The sequence below is a fragment of the Garra rufa genome, chromosome 4, assembly GCF_049309525.1.
Source record: "Garra rufa chromosome 4, GarRuf1.0, whole genome shotgun sequence".
NCBI lineage: Eukaryota > Metazoa > Chordata > Actinopteri > Cypriniformes > Cyprinidae > Garra > Garra rufa.
The window spans coordinates 7434789-7456442 of NC_133364.1; the positions used below are offsets into that span (position 1 = coordinate 7434789).

Here is a 21654-nt window from a genome sequence, read left to right on the forward strand (position 1 = left end):
AAGCAGTGTGTCCTTCTTTTGCTATTCACTTTCAGGTCATACGGGTTTGGAAAGAAATTTGGGTCAATTTTGGGTCACCCAATTTAGTTTGGATAAACAATTCCATTAAAATGTGAGAAGATGGGCTCAGGCTCTAAAGCAAACAAAACAAAAGCGCGTTCCTTATTTTCCAAGTTTTGGATTTTTCTTTTCATTCTGGCACTGAGGAAGAAGCATTCTTTAACATACTTAAAGACTTGGCGAGGAGAAGATCATTATTATTCTTGTAAAAAAACATACTTTTGTAAAAATGCTACAATGACATGGTCAAATTGTAGAAAACATATGTGATTGCCAAAGCTCTTTAACAGACTTACAAGCATTTATAGGGCTTGAACATTTGGTTCAAAAGGGGGAGTGTGTGTGAGTATTTTAGAGAGGTTGAAAGTAATGTCTAAGGATGTTTGATTATTTAAATGGTTCAGTGGAATTTCTTTGCCTAAAGCCTCAAAGTTCAACAAGACATGGACGGTTTGATGGGGAAGGTGGGACTTTGAAGTGCTTTCACGTGTGAAGTTGTTTCATTTCATAGACATATATTTGTGTTTCATTGCAGAGGTGTGTGAGAGAGAAAGATCCTGGCCCTCACAGTGCGTATCACATTTCAGGGGCCAATTTCCCCTGTGTGTGTGTACAGTGCAGCGCTTCTGTCTCGGCAGTGAAAGCGAAGACCTCTTGGGGCAAATCCTCTGCTATAATGACAGATCTTTTTACGAGGTGAAACTTCGTGCTAGGTGGCCCGTCATCGCACTGATGGATTTCTCGTCTTTCTCGTCTGAGCGCTTCCAGCCAGAGCTCACAAGTCTTGAGCCGACTCAAACCGGCCAAATTCAAGTTTACTACTATAATAGAGCGAATCAGTCTTCCGTGGAGGACAGCGTAGATGTTTAATGATTCAAGGCTTGAGGGAAGGCATAAAAAGCTGTGAAGTGTGACTTCTCAGACAAACACTTTAAAACAAACAGCTTTATAGAAGCAGATCACAGACAAAGACTAGTAGAGGATGAAGAGGCTATTAAACATGGATGTTTTGTGATGGTCTGGCCTTCCTCTAGAAAAATATTTTTAAAGCAGAATCACCACGAGCGCAGAAGATCAGGGTTAAACCAGCTCTGTGTGTATTAGCGTATGCTGGGACGGAGGCCAAAAAAAGCACTGTTACTTTCTCAGTTGCCATTTTAACAATTACTGGAATGGTCTGAGAAACATTGCTGTTATGATATCCAGAAACGCCTTTGCTTTAGTAGTGAATGAAAGACTATGATAAGTTGCTTAATGATGGAGGTGGTGCATGTGCACAGAAAGAAATTCCCAACCCCCTCCAGTAAGCTATATATTAGTTTAATGCTTTTCCCTTCGGGATCTGTGCAAGTTCGTTGGTTTTACTGAAACAGATCTGTCTTAGCTCAAAGTTTCTGTGCTTAGCCTGTATTTCGCTGCATCTCTTGAGCCAAGTTGTCCTCCACCTTATCCTTTTCTCTTTGTCTGTCTCTATTTCTACATCAGGCTCAACCCACTCTATGACATCTTAGTGTGTTCTAGTGACCCTGATCCATGCCCACACCTTCTGATACCCTTGGAGGGACGTCAGCAAACATCTCACTTACCTCATTATCTGCTACCCAAGTAAAAGAGTGGAACTGAAGAAGTACACACTGCACCTTTGAAAAGTGCAGTTCGTCTAGAAATACAAAAATTTTGGTATTATTTAAATCACACTCTCGTTCTTCCAAGCCAATATGAATTTCTTTCTTCCTTGAAAAACAAAACGGGAAGTGTCTTATGAAACCATACAATCACTTTGTGTGAGGAACATGCCAAAATTTAAAACATGCAACGCAAGGGCGTTTCCTCCAAGGAAGCAAAGGAGGCATTGCCTCCTCAAAATATTGGATAAGAAAAAAATTGGTACCAAACTGAAACGATGCCAATATTACAAATTATACCACTAAAAAGGGTATAAATCACTTGGTTTTTCGTACAGATACTGTAAAGTAAACTTTCAGGACTTTTCAAGCACTAATTTTCTGATTTTCAAGGACTTGAATCAGAGATCTCACTTATGGTTTGATGCCTTTGAATGCTTAAGAAAAAAAAAACTGAAAAAAGATTCCTGATCTGAATCAAATGATTCACAATCCGTGCTCCTAGGTTCTGATCTAAAGCAAAAGACTTGTGAACCCGCTCCGAAGTTCTGATCTAAATTAAGTGATTCATGATCCACGCTCCAAAATCCTGATCTGAATAATGATTTGCAAACCATCATTTTAGATCAGGGCTCAGAGCACAGATCGTGAATCATTCATTTCACTGAATGATTCAAGAATTTGCACCGTAGTCCCAATATGAATCAAATGATTCGCGATTACGAGAAGTTCCAATCTAAATCAAATGATTAGTAATACACGACTTGAGGTTCTGATCTAAATCAACTGATGAATGGTTTTTAAAATCATTACAAGCGATGTCGAAATTCAAAAATAAATGGCTCTTTTAATTGACTGGTTATGATTGGCTGTGATTAGTTATTGTGATAAATCCTGCCTCTTGTGCATGTTCTGTGTTTGTGAATCATTCTGAATGAACAATATAATGGTTGATAGGAAGACTAATTTAAAAAAGTAAGTAAACATCTTAAAGATACAACCTCCTTGTTACGTCATAATAAGACATGAAATGGCATGCAAACATCATCTGTGGAAGTTTTTAGTAAGTAATCAACTTGGTAAAATTTAAAGTAAATCTCTGTGTCTGTGACCAATATTTACAGAGGTTTGATGACTGCTGATCCAAAAAATTCAAAAGTTAACTATTCAAATAAATAGCTGAACAAAAGCTCACAAATAAAATATATTGTTTAAATTGTTACTGACTTGAGTTATCATTTTGAAATCAACGTAAAATGCTTAAAAACACTAACTTGATTCATACATGGCTTTAATAAACAGAATATTGATAAAATTGTTCATCTAAAAATATAAAATAGACCTGTTTTTCTTTTCTTTTCCCAATAGTGTTTATCATTGTTTATTTAACGAAGAAAATGCCACTGGGAAATGAATTTATATTTGATAAAAAAATAAATCACGGATGCACAACAGTAGATTTAATGTAAGTGACACCAAATGCAGTAGGTTCTCAGTTTTAGCATTCTTCACTATTTCTCTATTTGTTTCCTAAAGAAAACAAAGGCAGTATGGGTATGAAATGACATGAGGGTGAGAAAATTTTTAGAATTTTGGACTGAAATATACATTTTAAAAGGAGACAGAGAGACTGTACACAGGTTAAGGTCATTGGGCCCTCTTTGCCATACTAAGGAGATTAATTTTTGTAGAATTTTGGATGAGCATTTTATAACAGTTGGACCTAAGTGGACAACTGACCATTCAGGAAACCACATAACAGAGCTGGAGACATTCGGGATGTGGAAGCTGTGTGGGAGAAGTTTATGTGGTCAGTATGAGGATTGCTCAACTCCTAAAGGCCTTGAATAATCCACAATACCAACCGCTTGCAGAGTTAAAGTTCAGTGTAGCTCTACAACACGAGGTTATCTGAGTTGCTATTCTTGCTGTATTTGGAATGAAAGTGAAATCAAGACCCTAATTCATTATGAATCTCTAATCTGCTGTAAACGGACTGTCAGTCGATTGACTTGACCAACAGAAGGAACCAAAGAGATTCTTCAGTGGGAAACCACCTGGGTTGGCAAGAACAGCGAAGTGCTCATCCTGCTTTTGACACTGAAATCAGAGAATCCTCCCGAGCCACTGATCAAGAATCAGATTTCTCTGACTCTCATCTGATCTACAAGCTAAAAGCTCAAATTTATCACAAGAATGAATTCTGAATTGACGGGAAATGTAGCTATGGAGGTTATGCCTCCACAAAAAGACAATCAAGATCTGCAAACACACACACACACACACGCAGTCTGTGACGGATGCGTCTCAGATCTGGTTTTTAATCTCTGTCCTGTGGGACGTCCTGGTCTGTGTGTGTGGGGGAAGACAAATGAGAATGAGGTGAAAGCTGTCATTGAGAACTTGTAATCAAAGAGAGAGAGCTGGAGAGCGTCCAGGATTGGGAGTCAGATACAGTATACCACAGAACGCCGCATCAATGCTTTCATTTAAGTCACTATTTGACTCTCTTCTTCTCAAAGTCTCCCTTTTAATCTAATGCTTCTTTGCCTCTAGGCTTGTCTCATTATTGCTCCAATCCTAGTCTGTGTTCTTTTCATCTTTCTATTAGACAAACAAAAGTATGTGTTCTTAAAATAGCTGAAGACATTTATTCAACAAGTGAATAAGGATATTAAATAAATGTGGACGCATAGGTCAGATCATTAGATTTTCCAAAGAACTTGACATTTAAATCTTTTTGATCACAGACTATGGTGTCTTGGCATGGTTGAGTTTTCCTTGGGAATGCTAGAGGAGACACGTGAGAGTCCACAGGAGAAAAGAATCAAAGAAGCAGGAGGTTTTAGGAAAATGTCTACATTTAATCTCATCGCTGTGAACAATCGAGACACGAGGAATTTTATATATCAGACGCTTTAGGCTGCTGCAGAGATCACAGTTGTTAGGCGGTTAGCCAGTGAGGTGAGCCGTGACCGCAAACAAGCCGCCACATGCACACAAACACACAAAAACAGACCTCCATCAACAACCTTCTCTGTATGTTAGAAATAACACAGCAGTGTGAAAAACCTCAAACTTCCCTTTCAGGCAGATCCTTCATTAAGGTCAGGATCAAAAGAAAAATGGAAAATTGGCATTGAATCTACACTGCAAAAATTATTTTCTTAGTATTTTTGTCTTGTTTTCTAATATAAATATCCAAACATTGCTGAATCAAGATGCATTTACTTAAGAAGCAAAATTACAAGCTATTAAGTTTTGTTTTCTGAAAAATGCATCAAAATTTGCTAAAGCAATGGGATAAAAAAATCTTACCCCACTTGCAGATATTTTTTTCTTTTTGATGCATTTTTTGAGTCATTTCACTTGATTCAACATTGTTCAGATATTTGTACTGGAAAACAAGACAAAAATACTAAGTAAGAAAATCATTTTTGGAAAAAAGTAAAAAAGATAAAAGGATTTTTTGCTTGCTTCCATAGACATATAACATGATTGCAAGTTTTCAGTAAATTCCACCAAAGAGCAAAAAATTAAATTCTTGAAATTTGTTTGCTGTGTATCCAAAAAAAAAAAAAGGAATTTACATTTATTCTTAGAAAGTGCAAAAAAGTGTATTTTAAAAGCAACAAAAGTGACCCTGGACCACAAAACCAGCCACAAGGGTCAATTTTTTGAAACTGAGATTTATGCATCATCTAAAATCTGAGCTTTCCATTGATATATGGTTTGTTGTAGAACAAAATTTGGCCAAAATACAACTATTTGAAATTTTGAAATCTGAGGATGCAAAAAAATCTAAATATTGAGAAAATTGCCTTCAAAGTTGTCCAAATGAAGTTGTTAGCAATGCATATTACTACTCAGAAATTAAGTTTTGATATATTTACAGGAAATTTGATATGAAATTTACCAAATATCTTCATGGAACATGATCTGTACTTAATATCCTAATGATTAAAAGCATAAAAGAAAAATTGATAATTTTGACCCATACAATTTATTGTTGGCTATTGCTACAAATATACCTGTGCTACTTACAACTAGTTTTGTGGTCCAGTGTCACACAGGACCTACCTTTTTTTTGAATACACAACAAACAATTTTTTTTTTTTTTTTTTTTTAAAGTGCAAATCTACTAGTAACTGACAAACACCAAATACAGGTGATGGCAACTGGTTTTACGTCACACATAAATAAAAAAGTACTCAATTTCAAAATAGCGTAATATTCTTAATCTATGGACAGAGATAAAGATACACACCAACGGATACACAGTTACGTGTGTGTACATATTTGTTTAGAGAGTGTCTACACTGGGTTTACGAGAAAAGTGCATCCTCCCACAACCACAGCTGGAAGTGGTTCTGACCACAAGGCCACCGTACTCACACACCACACCAGTACTGCTGACATGCCACAGAGAAGTGCTGACAAAATGCACGAAACCTGTGTTTTCAACAGTAGTCAGTTTACCATGCAAATGAAAGACAGAAAAGGCTCAAGAAGCATTGCTGAAATCACCTCAACCACACTGATGTTTAAACCGAAAATGTGTTGTAATCCCTGGCTAGACAGTACCGACATTTGAAATAAAATTATTAAGAAACATAAGTTACTACTGATGACCAAGAATGAGTGTGTGGACAGAGGAACTCTCTTGACCCTGATACAGTCGGATACAGCAGTGGTGTAAGAAATCCGACTAGAAAAACCAACAGTACGGCGACTCGACGACCTCCATCAATTTAATCACTGTCAGTGTAAACGTTCATGTGGATGTGTGTGCTGTGCTGGTAATAAATGTCCTAACGGGTGTCAGAGTTTCACTCCCTTTTGCACATTGCATGTTGTTTCTCTCGTAGAAATATCTCCTCAATTCATTTATTAATGTCCTGCATAGGAACATGTGGTTTCTTTACACATTCATGTAGTCCTCACTTCAAAGCTTCTCCGCTGTTGACTCAGCACAGAAGTCAGAGAGTTCACAATCTGAGGGTTGCATGGAGTGCAGGAAGGCGTTCAGATCAGAATGCGATCTGATGCTGAAACCGATCCTGTGGTTCAGACAAGCTCCAGTGTGGACGCTGGAACCATTTTTTCTTCTAAAACAATCTAAAGAACCTTATTTCCACTATAAAGAACCTTTTTTGGAATGGAAATATTCTATGGATTTTAAAGGTTCTTCATGGAAGCTTGGAAGCCAATAAAGAAACTTTATTCAGGGTTTGTATAGATACTTTGTAAGCACTACTTTTTTAATGTTCAAGGACTTCATTCAGAGACCTCACTTATCGAACAATGTCTTCTCTTTCAAATTAAAAACGGTTCATTTTCTTTACGGGGTTGTATTTGTGTTTACTTTATTTTTCTTTTTGTTTTGATAACTGTACTGCCTTAATGGTTTGATGTTTGAGCAGAAAAAAAAAATATTGAAACCACTCCGAAATCCTGATCTGAAAAAAAATTATTCACAATACGTGCTCTGAAGTCCCGAACTGAATCAAATGATTTGTGAACCTGCACCAAAGTCTCGAATCTCTCGATCTAAATCAAATTACTTGTAAGCTCACTCCGATGTTCCGATCTGAATCAAATGATTCACACATATGCAAAGTTCCAATCTAAATCAAATGATTCACGAAACACAATCTGAAGTTCCAATCGGAATCAAATGATTCACATATATGCAAAGTTCCAATCTAAATCAAATGATTTGCAAACCCGCTCCGAAGTTGCAATCTAAATCAAACGATTTGCGATATGCAATCTGAAGTACTGAACTGAGTCAAATGATTTGTAAACCTGCACCAAAGTCTTGATTTGAATCAAATGATTTAAACCCACTCTAAAGTTCCAATCTGAATCATATGATTCACATACATACAAAGTTCCAATCTAAATCAAAATATTTGCAAACCCGCTCCAAAGTCCCTATCTAAATGAAATGATTCACAATACGTGATCCAATTGGAGAACTTCGAAATAATTAATCATTTTGCAATGCAATGGTTTAACTGATTTGGAGTTTCAAAAAAGTCAGTTAGACCCATCACTACATTTTAATATTGTTACAAGCAACGTCGAAATTAAAAAAATAATTGTCTCTTTTGATTTGATCTGTTTTTTTTTGCTAGTGAATCGCTTGAAATGAATGATTGAAGTCACAAGTTCCAGTGTAAATGACTCACTCAATTGATTCAGTTCATCTGTTCCTCTTTTTACGTCTTCAGCCATGTTTACACGACATTGTCAGTAATACTATTGGCTTAGCTCACTAGTTTTATGTTTTATTTTTTTATTTTTTACTAGTTTTATTAACTAAACAAAGTGAAAAAAAAGTATTTTGTTTTTTGAATTGCATGAATTTTGTGTAAAAAGATATTAAAAATATATAAAAAATTAAACACTTATTTCATAGATACATTGTCTTTCAATAATTCAAGCACTTTTCAAGTACCTCTTCAGGAATATTGGTATTTTCAAGGGTTTTCCAGGCCTTAAATTGCAAAAAGTCAAATTTAAGATCCTTGTATGAACCCTGTTTATTTTTTTCACACACCTGTGCACCTGTACACTCTTTAAAATAATACAAATAAATTAAATAAATTATTGGCTCCATGAAGAACCTTTAACATCTATGGCACCTTTGGTTCAGATTATTTATCTTTAGATTATTAAAAAGATCTTCACACTGAGAAAATAAGAATGGTTATTTTATGGCATCACTACAAAAACTCCCTTTATTTTTAAGAGGTGACCAACTTTTTGACTTGTGGGATGCAGACCTTCCTCCTTATTTTCTTCCACTATGTGAATAAAAGGAAGACACAAGACCTCTTGTGAATGGGCACATTCTCACTCCCAGAGGCACTTCACAAGTTATGAATGGCACAGAGCAGACAAAGCAAAGGTTAATAGGCAGAATGCCAGAGATGGGGAAAAAACTGGAACGAGATAGTGAGTGAGGGATAAGACAAACTCCGTCGCTACTGAACCTGACTTTCTCACACTCTCACCCAAACACAGCTGACTGCACTAATCCAAAGAATATAACTAGGGTTCAAAGAGTTTAGATGAGAATGAAGAGACAAGCAGACAGACAAGAGAAAAAGCATCAAGGGCAAAGACTCCTTCAAAAAAAAAGAAAAAAAGGATTAACGAAACTGTGGCGAGGTGAAAGGGTGCAATTATATAACATAATAGCTAGCCTGAAAATTTACTGTTTACCTACTTAGGTTTTTGCACTATTTTGAGCATGTTGTTTTATCTGTCTTGTTAACTCACTCCCTGCCACTGGGAAACAGTGTGAAATAAGTCATAACCATTCTATATCTATCACAATTTAGCCTGTTAATGATATAACAACAATGCCAAACAACCTAAAACGGTGACAGGAGATGCTCAGTTTAGTCTCATACTCAGCATGTCCGCAGGTCATGTGTGGTGAATCAGTGCTTCAGCCTGAAACTGCCACACTTGTAGGTCTGCAGAACCTTATCAGCGCCTGTTGTCTGGTTGCCTGGGGCGACAAGTGGGCCCTGGTTCTGGGTCAGAAGCCCATTAGCAAATGAAAGCTGTTGTAAGCAGTGCAGACACTCTCCGCTGCTCTGATTTGTGTGTTTGCATTAGGGTTAACGGACATCAAAGCACATTCGCACAAATGCAGTAAAACTGCAAGGGTGGTGATGGTGCTGGGGGGCGTTTATTTTACGTTATTATAACATGTGAGTCATGTGGCAACCCGAAAGCATAAATGAAAACACATGTTTATAACAACCTATATGTTTTATTGTAAATTTCAAACCAGCCCCTAAAGTTTCTTGTTAAAGTCAACATGAAACACATTCTTAATGCAAAGCTTTTCTTTGTAATCTTTCATCGAAATAATAAATTGTGCAACCTCTTAAGGCAAGACGCAACAAGGCAAAACAATGTTTTTTCATGCACTGTTCATTTTTGAGATTTTGGGATATTTAGCTTTTAATAACATGTCGTTTTAGAGTAGTGGAAAGAAACAACAAAAATGCAATCATGTTTTTATTGCACTTTATCTATTTGCTATTTGCCGTTTTGGCAAAATGAGTTTCTCATGTACTGAGCCAGAAATCTAAACTTTTTTATTCTGTATTTATTTATTTTTATAATCTATATTCTAATTGTTTCATATTTCATTTGTCTGAATTTATTTGTAAAAACATGGCATCTATTTATTTATTTTCTATTAATTTATTCAGGAATCTATGCATCCATTCATTCATGCATGCATGCAGTTTTTCTATGATTCACTGAATAATAAAAAGAGAGATCCAAATTACCCTCTATAAATAAATAAAAAACATTTAACTGTAAAATGTCAACAAAATGAAATGTTCAGATTTAGAAATGCATGCAAATTAGTGCATGTTTGATCACATTTAAAAAAAAAAAATAACTCAATCAAATGGGGAAGTGCATCTACACTGATATTCAAAAGTTTGGGATCAGTAAGATTTTTAATGTTTTTTATTTTTTTATTTATTTGTTTTTAAGTCTTTTATGCTCACAAAGGCTGCATTTATTTAAAATAATGGTTTTCTATTTTAATATACTTTAAAATATAATTTATGTGATGCAAAACTGAATTTCCAGCAGTTACTCTTCAGTGTCACAAGATACTTCAGAAATCATTTTAGTCTTTACTATCACTAAAAGTATTAATTCATTTCAGAAAAAGAAAAAGACACCAAGCTTTTGAACAGTACTGTAATTGTAACTTTTGAACAGTATTGTATTGTAAGTTTCATAGTTTAAAAAATATATTAAACTGTTTCCAACATTGCTAATTGATTTCTGAAGGGTCATGGATCAAGGACGCTGAAATTTCAGCTTTGCATTACAGGAATAAATTATATTTTAAAGTATATTATGTTATTTTAAATTGCAATAAAATTCAGTTTTTTTCTGCATTTTCAATTAAAAAAAAAACGCACGCTTGATGAGCATAACAAGTGTTTTTTAAAAAAATGTACTGATCACAAATTTTGCACGGCAGTGTATTAGTCACATTTTTTACTCTATTCACCTGGGATGTCTTTCCTTAAACAATTTTCCTCCACAACAAGCATAAATCAGCCTCATCAAACTTCACTGTAAACCGAAACTTAGGGAATGTGTGAGAGCACTATTATAAAGGCATGAACACAGATAAATATCGACAGAACTGGAAACTAGTGCAAAAATATCTCCATCGTGAGTTCGCGAGTTCTATCACACAACGTTTGTGTTGTTAGGGACTTGTGCGAGGGTAAATGGAGCTGTGTGTGAGTATCGACGGGTGAGTGCTGGTGACCCCTGTCTAAATCACCGGGTTAAGCAGGCGGAGGGGAAATGGGCCCTTCCAGTCATTTAATGTAATTATAGCCATAAAACCACACACACTCACACACACTACAGCCACAGGCACATCACATACACACAGCATGGTTTTTCCCACTCTATCTTGGTATATCTATTACCTCATTGGCTCGTGTTTATCATGGCGTGTCATAGTTTGTCATACTGTGCTCGTGCTGATCTAAACCGGTCGTGTTTCCGGCATGTCCTTATTTTCCCTTAAGGTTTGATTAAGTATCTCTTGGATCTACTAAACTAGCACAAAGCCAATCTTGCGTTAGCTGAACTTTAGTATGATACGCAGCTATATGAGCTGATAAAATAAACAGATTGACTGGCTTGTGCGATAATTAGTCTCAAATACGACTGGGAATATACTCTGGATCTGTGATAAAACAGCTTAAGTTAATGCAAAACACAAATAAAGCTGGGAATCTGATTCAAGCCAGATCATACAGTCTTATTCCAAGTCCATTATCTACAAACACAAAAGAAAAACACGAGCACAGACTGTGTGGGAACTTTGAAAGCCGCTGCTGTCTTTCTAACCTCAGACTGTTCCTGATTTAGTGGCCATCTTCAACCCATCCCTCTCCCGCTCTCTTTCTGTTTGTCTCCTCTCTTTTTCTCCTTGTTTGTCTTTTCCTCCCCAGCATTTGACCTTCGCCATCCTCTCCATCCGTTCCGGCCTTGACCTTTTCTCCCCCACAAAGCTCTAGCGGTCTCCTGCATCCCCCCTCCACGCCGTCAGACTCCACTGACCTGCAGTTAATGTACGGCACTTAAAAAGTTCATTAACTTTAGACACCCTCATCACTCTTTCTCTTTAAAATTTCCCCTCTCTTTCTCTCACGTTCGATCTGTCTTACTCGAGGTCATTACCATCTCTATGGAAACACTACGGTGAATCTGAAAGCATGTCGCATTTCACCCTAAAAATCAAAAGAAAGCAAATAAGAAAGTACAATTTGTTAATGAATATCAATCATATGTTTTCTGTTTTGTTCACCCCTAATCACTATTATTGATCCCTTAATAATACTTTTTGGTCACAGTTTAGATTGGTGACTAATTCTCACAACGAACTAACTATTAACTATGACTTTGGCATCAATAAACTCCTAATTTGCTGCTTATTAATAGTTAGTAGGGTAGTTGTTAACTTTAGGTGTGGGGTAGGATTATGGGATCTGAAAATAAGGCATTAATAATTTGTTTATAAGTACTATTAAACAAGATGATAATATGCATGATATATGCAACTAGGTAATAATAAAAATAAAGTGTTACCTTTTTTTCTAATGGTATAATTATATAATATGTGACCCTGGACCATAAAACCATTTATAAGGGTATATTTTTTCTGAATAAATACGCTTTCCATTGATGCATGGATTATTAGGATGGGGAAATATTCAGCCGAGATACAATTATTTATGCAAAAAAAAAATATATATATATATTAAGAAAGTCGACAAGTGTTAATTTCAGCTGACCTTTCTTCACGATCCGCTCGCTGCCTGCCCCATAAATTGTCCGAGATATGCCAAAAAAACAATCGGCACTACCAACCTTTCCACACATAAACAAACAGTGTTCCAACCAATCAGCGTCAGGGGTTTGGTGTTGTGGACTTTCCTACTGGTTCAGGGATGTGAGGGAGGCGGAGCGAAAGTCCACAACACCAAACCCCTGACGCTGATTGGTTGGAACACTGTTTGTTTATCTGTGGAAAGGTTGGTAGTGCCGATTGTTTTTTTGGCATATCTCGGACCCTAGGCTGACCAGAGAGACGCGTTTTTTTCACAGACAATTTATGGGGCAGGCAGCGAGCGGATCGTGATGAAAGGTCAGCTGAATTTGACACTTTATGTTTCAGGCTTGAAATCGCTGATACAACCTTTAAAGTTGTCCAGAAGGAGTTCTTGCATATTACTAATCAAAAATTAAGTTTTGATATATTTATGGCAGGGCTGCCAACTCTCACGCATTCAGCGTGAGACTCACGCAATTGACACTTTTCACACGCTCTCACGCCACACATCCATTTTCTCACGCAGTCAAAAGCACCCTCAGTTAAAACTAATAATAAGATATTGGCTAAACAGATTTGGCAAAAGCTCCAGTGCGTATTTGTGTTTGTGCTCTGGAAATCGCCAAAAAACAACGTGTTTTCGTAGCGCTGAGCAATGTAGCCAATCACAGACATTTATGTTGATCTAGAACGCCTGTGATTGGCAATTGCGTTCTGAATTCACTCACCTCTAAACGCCAGATTGCACTTGCCAGTCCTCTCACTGTAAATAAGCGGTTCATTGATAATAAAAGGACTTTTGCGATTAACTGAAGCGACACGTTTTAGTGATTATCAATGAAGGGCTATTGCGCACTCCAAGGCTACGTATAATCCGTTTAGAATTTGAATAAAAGTTTTGTTTTTCGTCCTGCTAACAGCTGTATACCCGGTACAAGAAGCAGAATTTCGGGAGTGATAAATCCCTCATGAATGAAGGATTAATTTTCGAATATGAGAAAAATATAATTTCTCAGAACAGCAGACTACAGAAAAATATTTGAATTTTCGTGTCAAAATATATATATATTTTTTAAATGCAGTTGCAATTATTTATAATGACTAAATCTAGGAATTCTTTTACTGCACATAACTTTTTACCACAAGAAAAGTAAATAGTTTTGCAGCACTGCAACAGTTATTTTACATCATTTTATAATAAAAACACAGTATGACATTTTTATAAATATATTTAAAAATAACAAATAATTTCACAATGCTGAAGTCAGACCAAATTTTAATAAAAAAAACTGCTCATGCGAACGTGTGTAGCACCTTTTTTGTTTCATGATTTAAAATGCAGTGTTTAGTTCTAATTTTCAATTTATTAATATTTTTTTAACTGCAAAAACATTTCATTGCCAGAAAAAAAAAAATTTATGGCTGGTAAATTCTCTCAAATCACCAAAAAATGTCGCTTGTATCATGATTAAAATGGCAGATATGGCAAAAAGTTTTAGGCCGTGCTTGTAAGTGTAGAAATTACAACTAAAGTATTGTAATTCCCCTACTGTAGAATAAGAGAAAATAACATACTGGTGAAATACTCATTTTTATTTACTTTACAGAATTGTTTTCCAATATTACTGTCGTTGGAATAATAATATAAAATTATTATTATTATTATCATTATTCTTTTTTCAAATTATTTTTTATTCTAATATAGACTGAGACACTATATCACAACTAATAAGAGGATTAAGTCCCCTTTAAACCTCAAGATCAAGTCAATTCACCAGCTTTTTTCTTTGTTTAGTTTTCACACTGAAACTGTATTGGAGCTCTGAATTGTGAACTCTCAAAGTACACCAGATAGATGAATTTAACTGTAAAATGTACAACATTTTCTTATGGGGGAGCATGCCCCCGGACCCCCCTAAAGACACTGCTGTGGGAATTCTCACTCCAAGCTGAACTCAAAAGTTGGCAGCCCTGTTTATGGTAAAACAAAAATTACAAAAAAGCTTCATGGAACATGAACTTTACTTAATATCCTAATGATTTTTTTTTTGAGTTGTACAACGTATTATTGGTTATTGCTGCAAATATTCATGTGCTACTTAAGACTGGTTTTGTGGTTCAGGGTTACATATAATAAAAAATCAACAAATGAATAAATAAATAAAAAGAGAAATTGTCAGTATTTAATGTGAGAATGTGAGGATAGAAAATTTATTTCCTTTTTTTCTTATTATTATTCTTTTCACTCAAGAACAGAAATCCACCTTCAGCAGCAACTCTCTCTCTAAACTCTCCCGGCCAAGTCGTTTGTTTTCCTGTCCATTCCTCCCATTCTTTTTCCTTTTTGTCATTCTTTTTTTGTCCTTTTGTCCTTCCTTTTTTCCTTGGTTTCTCAAATATAGCTCAGTCTGGTTTCTTTGCTTGTTTGCGCAAGTTTTAAATATAAAGAGAGTCAAATAGCCAAGCAACGACAAAGGTAAAAACAAATAACATACTAGACAAGACCGGTCATTGCAGACTGTATTTTTAGGGCTCAAAATCAAATAATAGAGATAGAAAAAAAAGAAGTGGTGCACAGCTCTGTCCTCATCTGTTTGTTCTCCTAAACAGACAGCAGAAATGTCACAGGTTCATTCACAAGACTGCACTATAATTACCGCTAACATCTGCTAATCAATCACTGAACCACTGAAGCGTTGAAGGGAAAACCACAGCAAAGAGCAAAAATAATAAGATGTGGAAGACACTTGGTGCTTTCAAAGCTCAACAGTGACCGTCTGTGACCAGTTTAGGAAGTATATGTGACCCTGGATCACAATGCCAGTCATAAGAGTAAATTTTTTAAAACTGAGATTTAAGCTTTCCATTGATGTATGGTTTGTTAGAACAAAATATTTGAAAATCTGGAATCTGAGGGTGCAAAAAAAATCTGAAAATATCGCCTTTAAAGTTGTCCAAATGAAGTTCTTGGTCAGAATAAAATACTTCCTGACCAATGCAATTTTTTTAGGGCCTAGTGCAATAAAATGAAAAGAAAATGTTGGGCATCAAAGGCACAGAAAGTCTGTCTATTAAAAAACAAAAACAAATTCTGCATAAACAGAATATCAAAAATTGCATTCTGCATGGACGATAAACCCATCCCTGATCCCTGTAGAGTTTAAAATTATGTAGCTAACATATAGTAACAATCAAGCATGAAAGACATAAAGCAGGGCATATATACAGTTATGTTTTTTCACTGAGCTCAGGGCAATGCATTTAAATTTTACAAAAAAAAACAGACTTCTTTGAGTTATGGAAAAATCATAAGTGTTTCCATCAATATGTGCTTGAAAGTAATATGTGCAGATTGTATGAGACATGGGTGATATTTGAGATTAGACTGCATTGCAAATGCACATTTAACAGCAATTTGCATGATTACCAAAACAGTTCATTCTGTACATTGAACCGTGTTATGTATACTATATACATACAGACACACAAACACACTCCAACTCTTCCCCATCTAATTTAACATCCCATGCAGCGCCGGGGCGATAAAGAGTCAGTCAGAGGTGACCACCCATCTCAGCTACACGTCCGTCACAACCCAAACATTCATTTCCTCCATAGCAGGGGGCTTATGGGACACTTTCTCTCTGATCTTCTGAGATTCTGACCTCTCTTCTCCCTCCACTTTCACATCTCTTCCTATTTCCAGGACTAGCTATGCCGAGCTTTAAGGAATATATTCACCCAAAGTGCATATTAAGAGATTTGCATCCCAGCAACCGTGAGGAGCTGTAAATACTGAGCGGGTCGCGACCTCTCTTTTCTTCCTTCCCTCTCCAAACATTTACTTTTCCAGTCTATATGTTTGGAAAGACCCTTTTTTATTTGTGCTGGCCTTTCTGCTTACTATTTGTTGTTTAATCGTCAGTGCAATGCTCTGCCTGTACAACCCAACCCATTTTGGCTCACTGGATTGTTTTAAACTGAGACATAGTTCAACTTTTGATAGAAGTTTGTGTTCATAGAGGTGCAGTCATGACATTAAAGTCCCAGTCGTGTGGTTACAAGAAAGATCACATTAACGGTGCAGCTCTATCATGTGAAACCGCAATTCCACTGTGATGCAAATTATATTAAAATGACACAAAAAACACAATAAGAAAAAAAACAATCTTACTAATAAACAAGTTAGTCATTAGACCACTAGTCAACATTCATGATCTAGACAAACCGATTTCCATTCCATTTCTTAAGCTACAAAAACATACATGACAAATGACTTTGAAAGTCTATAAATCTATAGTATAATCACACTTATAGCAATTTGCAACTCAAATTAAAGCTGACTAATTAGATGACTATCTAATTAAGAACAGACTGTGTTGTATCAGCTCCTGGATCGCTGAGATCACTGGAAAGGAGCCAAATTAGGTTAAATTGTGACCATAATGAGTTTAGAATAATTACTTTAATCTGTTGTTCTGTGTGTGACTGATGGATTTATGCTGGTGAATGAAAAAGGTTTCGCTTTACTCACATTTCATTCAACCATAACTGTGAAATTATGGGTGCCATTACTATTGGTCAGAGAGTTGGAAAACAAACTGCAGCCTGCACAAGTTTACCAGATGTTTTACGTTAAAACATCAGATAAATAAACTCCAAATTAAAAAGTCGTCATGCAGAGATTCCCTCCACCTGCAGTGATGATGCAAATTTCACACTTACAACATCAGCTCTTTTCCTAAATGATGAAACACAGCGTTGTCACTGACATATACGTGCAGCAAATCAGTCAAGCATGCATGTGTCATGTCTCATACTAATACAAAAAACTGTGGTTTCTGGGATGAAGAGCTTTATCTCAGGTTCTAGAAAACCTATTACGCAACCATGAATTCGGACTAAATATCTGCAGCTGTACAATTTGGCTTATTAAATGACACTTCTTTTCAGAGAGCACAAAAAATTAAGCTTTTCCCATGCAACATGAATCAAAAAGGCCAGTCAGGCAAGAAGTGTGCCTATGTAGTGATTCAGAGCAATGAGACATGCTGTGAGCCAACATACACACATAGTAGAATCACATGCATTTGCCAGGGACAATATATAAGTCAGATATGAAAAATACCCCTGATGGTGAGAGCAAGAGACGCAGTTGAGTAGCTAGGAGAGAAAGAGGGAGAGAAGCAGAGTAGAAGAAGGAAAAGGAAGGTGGTTGTGCTTTCAATCCCTCTCTGGGTTAATTATTATGCTGAAAGATAAATTACCCAGTAAGCTGCTCCCAGCTGTACTCCTTAACCTCTACAAGGCGTGTATTTGGGTGTTCTCTTTTCAAGCAAGCGTGTGTACAACAAATCAATCAATGCATTGGTCAGATCTCTTTTTGACAACAGTATATATATATATATATATATATATATATATGTAACTTGACAGATGCACTAATTGTTCTCAGTTGTTTCCTTATAAAACGTTTCAAGTATGATGTTATTGTAGAATTATGTAATCATAGACATATTTGTCACTCAAGCTTAATATTACGTAACTGATAGTGTCCAATAATAGGAAGTACCAACTTAATGGTATTCACTTTTCTTGATCACTGATTGTCTAGAGTACTTTAAAGGTCAGGACACACCAAGCCGACTTCAAAAATCTAGCAGCGATGAAAGCCAAAGGTGTTGTCGCCTGTTGTCAGCTGCGTCTGGACCAAAAAGCTGGGCTTAAACACACTGCATAGACTAAAACTAAACTAGCATGTGGGTTAGTTAATCTAAAAATGAAAACTTTGTCATTTATTACTCACCCTCATGCCGTTCAAAACCTGCTCTTCGTTCATCTTCAGAACACAAATTAAAATATTTTTGATGAAATCTCATAGCTTTCTGATCCTGCATAGACAGCAACTCTACTACCACATTCAAGGCCCAAGAAAGTTAGTAAGGAGATTGTTAAAATAGTCAATGTGTCAGCAGTGGATAAACCGTAATGTTATGAAGCTACGAGAATTCTTTCTGCGTGCAAAGAAAACAAAAATAACTTCATGGTACTCTCATGAATGCACGGCAAAGACTGATGTGGTGGAGAAGCAGCTGTTGAATAAAATAATTATTTTTGCTATATTTGTGCAAAAAAGTATTGTCATAGCTTCATAACATGTTCATACTACCTTTCTGCCTTGAACATGGTAATTGAGTCAGAAAGTTCTCGGATGTAATCAAAAATATTTGTGTTCTGAAGATGAACGAAGGTCTTACGGGTATGGAAAGACATGAGAGTGGGTAAGGATGACATTGAGGGGGGGTTAGTCATGAAATTTCTGATGTCAGCCCTGTTCCATTTGGAACGGTTATCCAAGCCGAGGCCCAGCTGTACGGAGGTACTATACGGTGGTAGATCCCCTCAAATGAAAACAAAAGCAATTGACGATCTGGCAAACTATCCGTGTTTTTTTGGCAATCACAGATTTCTTGAACGTAATGGCCAATCAGAAATGTTTTAGTTTCTCAGAATTCACTCATTTTTGAAAGCACTGGATCGGTTTTAAGTGCAGTTTTGTCTGCTCGCGATTCATCTCATGACTACTTGCAGATGCGATGTAAATAAGAAATTCATTGTGTACTTCAGAGAGCTCAGATTGCAGATTCTTTTTAGTGATAATAAAGGAAGTACACTTTGCACACTTTCTGGGTGATAATCCATTCAGAATTTGTATGAAATTTTTATTTTCAGACACACACCGCAATGTTTCAGGAATGACATCTGCATATGCTGGATTCATTCTCGAAATAGCAGTGACTAACACAGTGATAACTAAAGCAATGGATGGGACAAAAAAAAGCATGTGTAAACTTTATTGAGATCAGGACATCAACCAGTAGCCTAATTCAATTTCCAGTAACAAACGGTAGAAAGTGGTATGCGATTTATGACCCAAATAGTCCCAAAACTGTCTCACCTTTACTAACAAGGAATCAAAACGGATACATTTTAAGTGACAGGAAAAAGACACGGAAAACTTAGAAAAATTTTGAAAAGCAGCGTGCACATTTCTGGTTAAAAATAAAAAGGCCATCAACTGACACTTAACACTGGAAGAATCGCCAGATTCAAACTAGCAGCAAGAGTCAAAAGCTTGTCCAGAGTTTAGTAGTCTAAACATTGGCAACCTCTTTAAGTTATTCTTGACTGCACTGTATTGACTGCTTTGGTGCGATCAGTCAAATGTTGCCCATAGGGTGAATAATTAATGACAGAATTTTTAATTTTCAAGTGCAGACCAGAGTCCATGTGACGTCAAAGTTTGGTTAAATGGTACAAACACCAGCAAATATCAGCTGAGTCAGGCACAAGCAGATTTCTATGCTTATGATTTTAAGTTTTAAACCATTTTAGATAAAATAGTTAAGTTGACTTGTTGGCTAACTAAAGTGGTAAACAGTTGGTTCTCACATTGATGATGCAATCATACTGCACTTTGATTGCACAAAAACAAAACAATAATGCTCTGAGAAACAAGACCTGCGTGGGCAGCGGAAGGTGGGTGGAAACAAACTTGGGTTTGGACCAAGCAATTGAAACAAGTATGAAAATAGTTTTAATTCTCACGCAAATGCACTAAAGTATTTTTTTTTTCTTTAGTAAAAGTTTGAGGTCAATGCACTTGTAATGTTGCGTTCCTCTCCCTGTGCCAAAGGCGGCCTACATATCCTTCCACTGTTGTCTGGTTTGGATGAAACAAAGCAGGGTGAGTTTTCTAATAATGCAAATGTATAATGTTTACATCAATGACATCTGTCCATTCTTTGTCCTCAAGGCATCCGGTCTCTCTTCTCTCTCCCAAGTGACAAAAAAAGATGTGACAAATGAGTAAAAGGACAGAGGACACATCAAAAAAAAAAAAAAAAAAAAGCGGGAAAACCAATGTAAAAGCAATTGCCTGGCTTAAAAGCTTTCATCTCTGTGGGTGTGGATCAAAGCTGACTGCTGCTTGGGATTCCTCTCTTTAGGAGGATTAGCGACTGGCAATTTGTGTCTCTCTGATTGCGGACAGCACGGTGAACACGGTGGTCTGGACACTACCCTGCGCTGCACCTAAACCACCATTAAGTGTGTGCGCATGATGTCAGATGAATGAGTAAAAGCATAGGAGATTAAAAGGCCTTTGGTCAACCTGTGTGTGCGAGAGCTCGAACCGCTACACATGCAAAGCTCATCTCAAATTGTGCATAAATGAGGTCGCCTGTTTGGATTTCAGCGTGTTTATGTTTGCAAGTTTGTTTAAACCTCTCTAAGGTCACTATTTGCGTGTGGATGTGTGTTTTCGGTGGAGAGGTTTGGCGCAAACTCCCCGTCTGCTGTCTGGAGATATACGGATATGTGTGTATTGCTGCTATTTCTGCTGTCTGACTAACGCCAGTGGGCTCTGGCACTACCATGCTATTCTTTCCTGCTGCCCCAACTGTCACTTTTGTGTACGCATGTGTAAATGACAAAAAAGTGAGACAGAATGATGAGTTTCTGTGTTACTATTCTGTATTACCCAAGTGTGTTTGTGTGTATGTGTGTGTGTTTGTGTTGGGCCAGGTGGCTCTATAAGGAGACAGCTGTTTCTATTTCAGACGGCAACCTTAAGGCCTATTATGGAAATAAGGCGCCGAAAGACAGCAAGACACAAAGACGGAGTGAAAGAGAGAAAGAAAAAATAGCAATAACAAACAAAGCTGTCTCAAACATATGCCCAAACATTCACAGTAACACAATTGAACTCATTAAGAAGGACTCATCCTCAGCTGTACTGTCTGGGAGCTGAAAACTTAACACGGGAACTATCAACACTTTATTTTAGAATCACATGCATGCTGCCTTTTTGAATTTACGCCATGTTTTACATTTCTATTTATTTACTGACCAATACAACTGAAAAGCTGTATTTTTCCCATATGGTAGTTATGTACGCCTACGCAGTGCACATTACGTCATATCTAAACTGCAAGCATAGGGCACTGAAACTACTATTATAATTACTGAGGCCGTCTACTCTGCCCAATCATAAAA

At 36.6% G+C, this 21654-nt stretch overlaps 1 protein-coding gene across 1 annotated transcript in view; it reads right to left on the bottom strand.

The window, feature by feature from the left end:
* Positions 1-1577: 1577 nt before the first annotated feature.
* Positions 1578-21654, bottom strand: part of LOC141333476 (soluble scavenger receptor cysteine-rich domain-containing protein SSC5D-like) — a 45280-nt gene continuing 25203 nt past the window's right edge. The window contains exon 5 of the mRNA XM_073838488.1: positions 1578-1720. Within this exon, the coding sequence (XP_073694589.1) occupies positions 1578-1720 (143 nt within the window). The remainder of the gene's footprint in view (positions 1721-21654) is intronic.